This window comes from Scardinius erythrophthalmus (assembly GCF_964197995.2).
Source record: "Scardinius erythrophthalmus genome assembly, chromosome: 10".
NCBI classification, from domain to species: Eukaryota; Metazoa; Chordata; class Actinopteri; order Cypriniformes; family Leuciscidae; genus Scardinius; species Scardinius erythrophthalmus.
The window spans coordinates 41857548-41869975 of NC_138230.1; the positions used below are offsets into that span (position 1 = coordinate 41857548).

General features: G+C 41.9%; 1 protein-coding gene across 1 annotated transcript; it reads right to left on the reverse strand.

The window, feature by feature from the left end:
- Positions 1 to 2852: 2852 nt before the first annotated feature.
- LOC308697753 (counting factor associated protein D-like) lies at positions 2853 to 5975 on the reverse strand. Its single transcript, XM_081377272.1, has 7 exons — positions 5668 to 5975; positions 5485 to 5544; positions 5303 to 5404; positions 5040 to 5212; positions 3520 to 3769; positions 3228 to 3423; positions 2853 to 3143 (listed from the first exon to the last, which is right to left on the reverse strand). The coding sequence occupies exons 1-7, from the start codon at positions 5735 to 5737 to the stop codon at positions 2987 to 2989; spliced, it is 1008 nt and encodes a 335-aa protein (XP_081233398.1). The 5' UTR covers positions 5738 to 5975; the 3' UTR covers positions 2853 to 2986.
- Positions 5976 to 12428: the final 6453 nt, after the last annotated feature.

Genomic DNA, 12428 nt, shown 5'->3' on the forward strand with positions numbered 1-12428 from the left:
TTAACATTGAGCTGATTTTTTTGTAAATTTGGAGTGCTGTCAGTTCAGAGAATAACGACAAAAATCGGTGTTGCCTACACCGTGTTATCCTCTTTTTAAAATTTGCACCCTGTTGACTTCAATGGGGCAAGTTTTAAACCTGCTTTTAGCCTCTTAAAGTTGTCATAACCTGCAATTTTCACTTTTCCACGAGAATCAATGTGTTATGTTTGCATAATGATTATACACTGGCCGGGAAGCCGATATTTAAAAGTGAAGCATTTGTTTACCTCAGGGTTTGTAAAATAGCCCACGTGCACGAGCACTAAAAAACGAGATTTTGATTTCTGCCCCGTCTTGACGTCAACAAGATCGAGATCGAACTAGACACTGGTGGCTGGTGTTGCCAGATTGGGTGTTTTCCCGCTACATATTAAGGCCGGTTTACGGTGTGTTTTAGGTGGGTTTTTGCCTGGAAGGCTTTATAGAAATCTGGCATCCTACTGAACGAAGTTAAACTGAGAGAGCGTGGCGTTCACAGACACCAGAATGAACGAGTTCACAGTAACGTTCATCAGGCAGTAATGCGGTACGTTCAGTTCACGTTCGCCCAAAATATGAATGAGTTCATGAACTATCATTCAATGAACGCGTTCAGGCACAACACTGGCGGGAGTATTAGCTTCGAGGTAAACATGGGGAATGGCTGCTAACGTACTTTGCAAAAAACAAATGACTGAGATCATCATGAACTCGGCTATTATATTGATTGCCTAACGCTTATACACTGGCCGGGAAGCTGGTCGCGGCCAGGTCGGGTTCATTCACAACTTGCGCCATGATGTCATTTTGTAATGATATGCTAAAGCGTTACCTGCGGTGTCAACCCCCCTCCTTCCTGCAACCAATCAACGCGCCCCTCATTTGCATTATTAAAATGACCGTCCACGACAGCCAAAATATCCCATCGATCAGATCTCGCGAGACAACAATGCCTTCAGAAATAAGGGTCTGAGGAGCTCTGTGTTTATTTTTTTTCCACTTTTCTTTTTTAGAAGGGTCTGAAAGACTATAATACAGCAGTAGGTATCCAAGGTAATACTAGGTTATGACTCCTTTAGCATCCTTGATGTGTCATTACAAGTGCACAGCCATTGTGAATGATTCCTTCAGTCCATAATCGATTTTTGAGTTCACACGCGTGATCATAGGAAACTAAACCTATGTGCGTGAACTCGACAATCGATTACTATGCACTTCAACCGAAAACAGGAAGTAAATACAGGTATGTGCGCTGGCTGAATTAACATAATTTTTATTCATATCCTTCACATCTACTGCAGTCAGATTCACCTGTGTTCACTCTGAAGGAATCACTCACATTGGCTGTGCACTTGTAATGACACATCAAGGATGTTAAGAGGCTAAAAGCAGGTTTAGTACTTGCCCCATTGAAGTCAACAGGGTGTAAATTTTAAAAAGAGGATAACACGGTGCAGGCAACACTGATTTTTGTCGTTGTTCTCTGTATTGACAGCACTCCAAATTTACAAAAAAATTTACTCAATGTTAAAATTGACCGGAGTTCTCCTTTAATTATCATAGAGAAGAACAAAGTCAGCAGTTTCATTGTTTCTGCCCCACTTAGGAAAATGGTCATCAGTTGTAGAAGGTGATGGACCCTGTGAACCATCTCAGACAATGGGGTATCTCAAATTCATTAACATACAGACCAAAGCTGTTACAACAGGAGCAATTTAATTTACTTTAGGGCAGGTAAACTGTCACATGATAAAAAAAAGTTGATGATTAGGATGTTCGGGGTGCATTCCAACTTGGTGCTTCATGTACTTTGTGATCTGCATTAAATTATGGAACGCCAAAAGGGCCAAAACATATGAAACGAAAGTCTTAACACATAATTACATGTTGACATGTAATTTACACATTTTGGCCCTTTTGGCCTTCATTAATAATCTTCTTCATTGAGATCTTGAACCTCCTTAAAGCTTACGCAGTCACTCTTTGATGCCATATGTCACATTGATTTTCTTCAGCGTCCTTACGAATAAACAGGATTTTTCTGTGTCTTCTTTACAAAGATGAAGTGGTTTCTGGTTATTTAAAAGCCACAACACAAAACATTTTATAAACTTCTAATTCTGCTTTTCACTTGCAAAACTGTGACTTGCCCGAGGAATTCCCTCAAATGACTGTGGGAATGCTGACAGTCCAAATCTAGGACCAATTCATTTACACCTCAAAGCATCTTTCAGCGCAATAGTACTTGGTATAATTGTTGTTGACGGCCTGGGAAGTTACCCAGATGCCCCATATCTTTTAAATGGTCTTGTGTACACACTGCATCTAGACACATTTCACTTTGTGCTGGCCCTAAAATACATGCAAATGACCATGCAAGTGTGTAAGCAATTTTGTTATTTATTAAAGAATATCAAATAAATAAAATATTTTTTCTAAATAAAGAATAACCGTTCCATCCTTTTTTTTTTTAAATAGTATTATCAGCATTCGTTTTAGTGTAGAAAGTCAACAGCGCGTTTGAAACAAAAGAATTTCTGCAACTTAATCGAAGTAAATTTTACTAGTAGAAAAACAATGCACTCACTTAACTTGTAATTTCACACTCTTTTTCTAATTAAGAGAGGCGTTGATTTACTTAATTTTTCTAAATTTATGTACTCATCTAATCAATTTTAACAGTATTTGTTCACTCTTCCTTCGATTAATCGGAGAAGTTGTCGAGGCTGTGTAAGATCATACACTAAATTAGGTTTTGTAAATTACTGTAAAATGAATATCCAAATAATTTGAATTCGTTTTACAACATTAACATTTTCAAACCTTCAAAACCTCAAGTGTAAAAGTAGCGATGAAACAAGCCACAACAGATCTTTTTAACCTTTAGATTTTTAATGAAAAACGGACTTGCAAAAGGACTTAATCTGAGAAAGTTTATTATACTGTATCAGATGTTGGCAACAGACTAAGAAATGTGTAAGGACGATTTTGTAGCATCCTTTTTCTTATTTGGAATTAATAAACCTCCAGTCATGCTGCCAAACTCCACCTTTGACCAGTCAGAGAATTGGTTGATACCGACGCTGTATGTAAGACCGGCTCGGTTCGTAGACTGCACATGCCTGAGGAGGAAGAGGATGTTAAACAAAAAAAGCATATGCATCAAAACAAGATCACAGATTGCTCACAGATTTGTTTTTCCTCACCGAAGAGAATTTACAAAGTAGCTCTCGCGCTCCTCGTGCTCCTTCTCACTTTTATACTGACGATTAAACTTCTTCATAAAGGGGCCGAACAAACGGTGGGCGTGGCTAACAGGAGAGGTGTGGACATAGTCTTGAAGGGGGTTGGCCAATATCTGACGCTCCTCAGGAGGATCCGGAAACTCCTTATATTTCATACCTAGACATAAAACCTCAGTGAGCATTTGATTAGATGGTCTGTAAGAGTAAAAGAGACGGACAAAGGCATGTCACTGAATGTGTGTTCTCCAGTTACCTCCAGGTGGAGTGAAAATGTCAGACTTAATTCGAGGACTGAAGTCACTGTAGTCAATCATGTATTTGTCATTGTAAGACTCCAAGAGAGTGTTGAAGCCCATCATCTCATAGTGGTACGGGACGGCTGGGGAATCTTTTCCCTCTGGACGTTTGACCCACAGACGATACGTGTTCTTCTTATGACCAGCCTGTGTGACCTTTTTCCAGACCTCACACTGAACACCTGCGTAATCCTCCATCTTCTCAAACTACAAAAACAATGATTTTATACAAATTTCATCCTCATTGTTGGTTTGCATTGCAGTCATTTTAATTTCTATGGGATTTAATGTTCTACATAGCATGAGACATTTTGGATTACGTTTCAACTGTTTTTGTCTATACAACGAAAGTCAGAGTTCAAATCAACATTGGACCCCATTGACTTTCATTCAGACAAAAAACACTGATGGGCTGTTTACACGTCAACGTTGTACTAAAAATCAGATTTTTCACGTACAGACGGTACAGCTCTTGTGTATTTAATTGATCTTCTATCGCCCTACAATCCATCACGCTCTTTAAGATCACAAAACTTCTGGTGGTATAGGATATCGAAGTCCACTAAAGGTCCACATTTGGCGCCTAAACTCTGGAAAGTCTTCCTGATAATGTTCGGGCTTCAGACTCGCTCTCCCTGTTTAAATCTAGACTAAAGACGCATCTCTTTAGCCTAGCATTCATACAATGCATCCCATAACTTTATAGTCCAGTTATATCAGATGAAATGCACATAATTATCTTTGCTTAAAGTTATGAACAACAGCTACACTAATTATTTTCCATTTGCTTCTCTGTTCTCCTGAGTTAACTAGAGAGTATGTGAGCTCCAGTTTGGATCCAGCCTCTTATGAAGACTTCAGATGATCATAACACATGTGAAGACACGACGCCAACTCCTGCGAGGACTTCAGATCATGAAGCAAGCGCTGAATCAACATGCATCAGTGCTACATTTTTTTATACATCCTAATCATTTGTTAACAAACATGTATTCATTACTTCAATGAGCTCATTGTTTCTGCCTTAAACTAATACATTGTATAAATACATTATTAGCTAATAAAATAAAGAAATGAATTATTATAATATAATGAATTATTTAAATAAAATAATAAATCTAAATAAATGTTAATTGAATTTAATTGAACAGACGACAACGTTGTCAAAACGATCCCGCTCACAAGGATCTGCAAAAATGACCTAAATCTCTGTAATCTGCTGCCAGGCCAGTAGTTGGCGATGTCACTGAACACGTAACGGATGATGTCACGGTTTTCACAAATTAACATTTTTGTAGTTTACACAGTGAAAATAACAGTATTGTTTTCAGAATCTTGCACTTTAAAAAAAAACCCTAAAACACTATGGTCATGTAAATGAAAGGTCAAAATGCATGAAAAGATTTTAGTTGAGAATGTGTCGTGTAAACGGCCCCGAGACATTTTCTAAATAACTTTTGTGTTTTATAGTACATACTTCAAAGCCCTGCAGATCAGGAAGTGCTGCCTGTGGACGTATTGGATCCTCCTTTGTACCATTAAGCTGGAAATATTTAATAGCTTGTATTTCAGTGTCAGTGGTAACTGGTGTGATCTGATAAATGGCACCATAAGCCAAGTCGTTTCCAATCAGAAAAGTGCGCACTGTACCTGTGTAGAGAGCATCAATGAAGAGAAACTGCATTCATAATCTATATTGATTTTAACATTATGTGACTTCATCATGAGAAGATCACTGACTATGATAATAGTCGATGCGACTTCTCTTTCCCTCAAGGTCGTACCAAACTTCAAACGGTTCCTTTATCCCATCATCACCAGAATAAGGCAAAGTCAGCATACCTACATAAAAGTGGTACATTTAACACTTAAAAAGAAGTGTCCTGTACTGGGATGTACTGTGTAATTAGGCAGAAATGTACCTTTGACATGATACATCTTTCCAAAATCAGGAACTGTTCTGCCACCAACTGGTGTGGCATCTGGGGAAGAAAACACAGAGAGATCACAATTCACTGAATCAACTTTTCTTGCATATTTGCACAACACGTTTAGGGTTCAAAACATCACAGGAAATGTGTCAAATTATCATGTTTTCTCTTTACCTGCAGCACACAGCAGAAGCACAAACCCAGCGAGAAGACGCCACATACTGCAATCTAAAGCTACAAACATCCACTGGAGATGGAAAATAAGCTTTCGTCCGTCTGAAAACGTCTAACGGGTGTGTTCGTGGATAACAGAAGTTCGCAATAAAAACGCACAAAGGAGGAACTGGATTAGCGCCACATACGACATGAGGATTCATCGGGTGTGGACAAATATTTATTGAAATGATGTTTCATTAACAAAGTTCGGGAGGAGCACGTTCAGATAATTAACCCTAATTAAACACATGTGGCGCGCATTCAGACAATCAAACCTAATTAGACACGAGTGGACCACACTCTGTTAATCAACCCAATAAACGAGGTAAGAGCCGAGGTGTATATAGCCTACCTACTGCAAACTTACCTCCATTCGTTGACAGTTTTACAGCATTCCTCCACCACACCATCTCCTCCCTTCTAAATACTCTTACAACAACGGGGGAGCTCTGGGTTTGGGCAAAATTTCCGAGCTCGGAGCCTAGCTCCCCCGGAAAGCAAGCCAAATACGCATAATCTTTACTCTGTTTAACTGATGTAAGGGTGAACTCGTGAACTGAGTCAAGGTCTGTGTTTGATACCCATCGGTAGAGACTGCGGGGGTGATCGTTGAGGGTCGCCTGGAATCAGTCCATCTTTCACCCCTGGGAAAATGTAGGCCTACTGTGAATGTGCTGGTGCTTTTACAGGTATCATTCCTGAATTACTGGTTAAGATATGTAAAAAAGCAATTAGAACGTAGAAGAATTAAATTAACTTTAAACTACTGGAATATAGGCTTAAATTGAAGACTGGCCTGCTCTTCGGTGGTTGTTTGAGTGTTTTGAATTTGTAGGGGGAAAAGTGTATCTTAAAGCACTGTTTATGGCCTGCAGTTCAGTGTGTTGAACATTGATTTACAGTGATAACATAGATCAATCTCCTTAATAAATAGCTAATGTGTATGTAGTAGATTAAACCATTTATATACTCTTGTCATTAGCTATTTATGAGATTGATGTAATCGCCGTAAAAAAAAATTTTCAACATGTTCAAATGTGTAGATGGATCATGTTTATTTTCTCACCTCAGTGACTAAATGATGGTCTTTCTGTTTTGCAGCTGAAATATTAGCTATTTCACAGGCATTAGAATGGGTAGAGGTTATTTGCTCAGACAAGGAAAGGAGTTCACTGCAAGACAATTATTTTGGAAAAATGTTAATACTACATAAACTTTATAATTCTAAATATGATATAGGCCTACTTGTTGTGGGTATGGCTACATGCTGGGATATTAAAGGCAATTAAATGGTAGATGGAGTCATAAAACAAGAAAGAATATGTATTAGGGTGGAATTAGGCAGGATTAAGGAACAAGAGAAAGAACTTGAACTGCAAAGATATTAACTTGAAACATGACAAGAGCTACTAGCACAGTGGAAAAAAATTAATCAAGTTAAATAAAAAAAGAAAATAAATTGTAAAATAATATATTACAATTATAAGGGTGTCTAATAGTTTTATTCATGCTAATTATAATTGTTGTTGACGGCCTGGGAAGTTACCCAAATGCCTGTGTTTTTAAATGGACTCTTGTACACTGCATAGACACATTTCACTTTGTGCTGGCCCTAAAATCCATGCAAGTGTGTAAGCAATTTTGTTATTTAAGAAAAATATCAAATAAATAAATATTTATTCTAAATAAAGAATAAATAACAACAGTTGTCCTTTTTTTTAATTTTTTTTTTTTTAGAATAGTATTATTTGTATTAGTTTTAGTGTAGAAATTCAAGTTAACAGCGCGTTTGAAAGAAAAGAAAATTAACTTGTACTAACTTGAGCACATTGTTCATCTGAACTCATTCTTGTTAGGTAACTGCAACTTAATTTTCTTAATCTTTCTCTTAATCGAAGTAAATTTCACTAGTAGAAAAACAATGCACTCACATAACTTGTAATTTCACACTCTTTCTAATTAAGAATGATTTTTATTTACTTAATTTTTCAAAATGTACTCAACTAATCAATTTTAACAGTATTTGTTCACTCTTCCTTCAATCAATCTGAGAAGTTGTTGATATAGAGGCTGTGTGTAAATCACACACTAATTAAATTAGGTTTTGTAAATTACAATTTTACTGTAAAATGTATATCTGAATAATCTGAATTCATTTCACAACATTTTTAACACTTTCAAACCTTCAAAACCTCAAGCGTTAAAGTAGAAATGAAACCGAAGCCGCAACACATATTTTCTTCCTCTTCATTTTTGGATTAAATTGTTATCTTCATTTTTATTTATTTTTATTTTTTTTTTAAATCAGCCTAATTTAAGTAAAAGTAAACACTGGTTTTAAAACAGATTTTTGAATATTCTGACACAAAAGTTTACTTATTGATTGATACAAAATCTTTGGTCAGAACTGATGCAGGCTTGTGCAAAATTCAGAATTGGCCTCCATTCAATTCATGAATTGGAATTTGAATTGAATTTACTCCACCCCACAGGACGTTGAATTGAATTTGAATTGGAATGACAGGAAGTGAAATTAAATTCATGGCAATTCAAAGAAATTCCACAGAGTCACTCAACAGAAAGAATGTGTTGAGTCTCGCATGCATTCAGTGTTAGGAAGGTTACTTTGGAAATGTTATTGCTTACTGTTATTAGTTACCAATTACAGATGTGGTTTGGATTACTTTATTTGGATAACTTTATCAATGCAAAGCAATTTCGTTTTAAGCTGATTATTGAATTAAACATTTAAAGGGGAAATGAAGCAGTCAATCAAGTTTACATGATTTACAAGATGGATTTCCACTTTAATCAACAATTATATAAGAAACATGACAAATGTAAACATATAAAAGAAAAAAAAGAAAAACCGTTATCTTTTGCTGCCAGGGCGCTGCCATTGTGTGCAGTATTCTAAAGTGTGACGTCACGGGGTTGGTTGGCTTTAATAAACCTGGCTGAATGTATTAATATCACGACGTCAAACTGTCTACACCACGGAGTTTTGACCGCGAACAACTAACGTTAGGTACAGTCATTATTAGCTAACAGCTGTAAGCATGAACTAGCTAACACTAACTTAGTGTTTAGCTAACTTTAGTGGAGTTTATTAGTACCAGACAAAAAGACGACGTCTAACGTTAACGTTATGTTAACTGCACATGGAAACATTGTTCGCGATGTCTGCCATCATATTCATGTCTCTTGTCAACAACACCATGTAAGTTAGCATGTATTAATATATGCATTTGAGCCGATACGGCGTGGGAACCGAGCAGTGGTAAGTTATGTCGAACAGCCGGTGGTGGTTCTCTTACGAGAGGTTCTCTCGTATTGCGTAGTTGCTTACGCTACGGGAAAGCCTTTCTTTCTCGAGATACTGAAGCCAAAAATTATCCTTAATTTTTATAATCTTGTCAACGCAGTGCGGCAGCCTGCAGACCTAGGGCAAGCTTACTAGCGTGCCCATTGGCTGCCCTGCGGCAACTGCAGCAGCCTACCGCTGAGCCCTTGGCGTGACGTCACGACCAATGAGCGCGCTTGGCGCGCTTAATGCGTCACAGCCCGCGAAAAGGGGTGTGGCTTAGCGTATATAAACAGGGCTCGGAGGCTGCTTCTCTGATTTCTGTCTTTTCAGCGAAGCTCTACGCATCGCTGCTCTCTGAGGAAGCCGCCGTCGAATCAAGCGACCAGCACGCCGAGGATCTCAGCCTGAGGACGCCGGCCGCCTTCGCCGCCTTCAGCTTTCCCTGCCTGCTTCGCTATCCGGCGAATATATCCTTTTACTGCTCTGTGTTGTATGTGTTTGTGTGTTCGCCCCGCGACACACTTTGCATCTAAAAGAGCGCGAGGCGTTGTTGCAAATGCCTCGCTCATCCTGTGGCTCGTGCAGAGCCGCGCTCAGCGACGGAGACCGCCACGTGATCTGCGCTCTCTGCCTGGGTTTCGACCACGCAGCCCGCGCCCTTCACGGGCGGCTGCGAACAGTGTGAGGACTTGCCGATGTCGACCCTGCGGGCTCGACTCGCCATGTTTCACGATCCTCCACCTTCTCCGGCTGCCTCTTCCGGGCCGCGTAAGAAAAAACGCCGCTCTCAAAGGCCTTCCGAGCCGGTGGTTATAGCTGAGCGCTCGCCGGAGCCCCTCCCGCGAGCCTCGCTCTCTCCTTCTCCCCCGCCCTTCACCGACGCGCAGCGGCCGGCCTCTGCCCGCACTGCCGTCGCCTCAGGGGATGAAGCAGACCAGCTGGTTACTCCCCTCTGTCAAGCCGCGCAAACGGCGCCGCTCACAAGGGATGTCAGAACGGACGGTCACGGGCTATAGCTTCCTTTACGTTACAAGGAAGCTACCCCCCCCGGATGACGCACGCCCTCTCCCCCTCTGTTCGAGCCGCGCAAGGCGCCGCTCACAAGGGATGTCAGAAGTAGACGGTCACGGGCTGGCTTCCTTTACGTTATAAGAAAGCTACCCCGCGTCTCGGTCGCGCGCGTCACTCTCCGGCCACCTCCGTTTCTCACACATTTCTCAGTCCCCTCCTAGCTCAGGCGACTAGAAATATCTATATTGCAGTAAACGAGCCTGTTATACACGCACGCCTGCAAACAAACGATGTCACAGCACATAATGACATCTTCCCGCTCTCTCTCCCTTTGTTCGAGCCGCGCAACTGCGCCGTTCTCAAGGGATATCAGAGCGGACGTCACGAGCACCGGCGAAAGGAGGAAGAGAGAGTGTTTACGTCCCGCTTAGGCCGGACTCCCTCCAATCCTCGCATATTTCTCAGTCCCCTCTAAGTTCAGGCGGCTGGAAATACTATTATTGCAGTAAACGAGCCTGTTGTGATACACGCGCGCCTGCAAACAAACGCTCGGTCATATGCTCGCACTGACTGGAAGCTCATGTGTGCCCCTGTGGCTCAGTGGCAGAACATTAGACTTCCGCACCAGAGACCCGTGTTCGAATCCGGCTCTGGCAGCAGAAAAACTTTTTTCTGCTTGCTTCTCTCGAGCTCGCGGCCAGCTTTCTTACATACAGAAAGCAAACCCGCATCTCACGGGATACAGATTTCTCAGTCCCCTCTAAGTTCAGGCGGCTGGAAATACTAATACTGCAGTAAACGGGCCTGTTTTAATACACGCGCGCCTGCAAACAAACGCCGAAACGAAACACGACGCTCGGTCATATGCTTGCACTGACCGGAAGCTCATGTGTGCCCCTGTGGCTCAGTGGCAGAACATTAGGCTTCCGCACCAGAGACCCGTGTTCGAATCCGGCTCTGGCAGCAGAAAAAAAAAAAAAAAAAAAAAAAAAAACTTTTTTCTGCTTGCTTCTCCGAGCTCGCGGCCAGCTTTCTTACATACAGAAAGCAAACCCGCATCTCAAGGGATACATATTTCTCAGTCCTCTCTAAGTTAGGCGGCTGGAAATACTAATGCTGCAGTAAACGGGCCTGTTTTAATACACGCGCGCCTGCAAACAAACGCCGAAACACGACGCTCGGTCATATGCTCGCACCAACTGGAAGCTCATGTGTGCCCCTGTGGCTCAGTGGCAGAATTTTACTGGAGAACCGTGTTCAAATCCGGCTCTGGCGGCAGAAAATATTTTTTCTGCTGTCTTCTCCAAGCTCGCGGCCAGCTTTCTTACATACAGAAAGCAAACCTGCATCTCACAGGATGGTGCTTGAGTATTTATGAGCGTCTAAACATATGAGCCATCAAAGCATTTGCTCTATAACGCCGATGGTGTTACAAGTGTAGAAAATGTGCCCACTCCCATGTGCTCACTGCTACACACAAACGCGGTCCCCATGGTAACGCGTTCAGAGCGCTCTCTCATAAAGCGGTCACACGCCGCTCGAGTAATAAGTGTAGTAAATGTGCCCACAACTCTGTGCTCACATCTACCTGTAACTCGCTCTGCCACTCGGTTACCCCGGGCAACAGCGGCTCAAGCCGAGGGTGTTATAAGTGTAGAAAATGTGCCCACTCCCATGTGCTCACTGCTTCACACAAACATGGTCCCCATGGTAACGCGCATAGAGCGCTCTCTCATAAAGCGGACACAAGCCGCTCGAGTACTAAGTGTAGTAAATGTGCCCACAACTTTGTGCTCACACCTACCCGCTGCTCGCTCTGCCATTCAGTTACCTCGGGTCGCACACCCTCTAAGCTCCCAAACTCTGGCCGTGTCATAAGTGTAAACTCTGCGCCCGCTCAGGTGCACGCGCACTCACTTTTAGACATTACAATCCCCACGCCGCTTTCGCGCCAGGGGTGTTTGTCAGCAAATCGCGCTCCATCCTCTGGGACCGAGCTACCGAACGCTGTACAGCCGGCCAATACTGTTCACCAGCCCCCGTGTTCGAGCACCAGCGGCGCGCACGCCGCTCCATCCTCTCTGATACAGGTTCCCCAATCCCGCGCAGCGCGGCGATCTGAACCCAGAGACCATTCGACCCCTAGCTATGCATGCGGAAGCATGGGAAGCTATTCAGGGCGCGTCAGAATGGGTGCTGAGTACTATAAAACACGGCTATTCGCTTCAATTCGCTCGTCGCCCTCCGCGCTTTCTAGCACAGACGGAGACGAAAGTGAGTTCAGAAGCTGCGCACCTGCTTCAAGCCGAAATAGCGAAGCTACTGCGCAAAAGGGCTATAGAACAGGTTCATCCTTCTCTAAGCGAGTCGAGCCTTTACAGCCGCTACTTCCTCGTACCCA

Coding starts and splice junctions, on each gene's coding strand:
- LOC308697753 (XM_081377272.1), bottom strand. CDS start 5,737: ATGTTTGTAGCTTTAGATTGCAGTATGTGGCGTCTTCTCGCTGGGTTT. Junction 5,405..5,484: donor AAAGATGTATCATGTCAAAG/GTACATTTCTGC, acceptor ACTTTTATGTAG/GTATGCTGACTTTGCCTTAT. Junction 3,144..3,227: donor TACTTTGTAAATTCTCTTCG/GTGAGGAAAAAC, acceptor CTTCCTCCTCAG/GCATGTGCAGTCTACGAACC.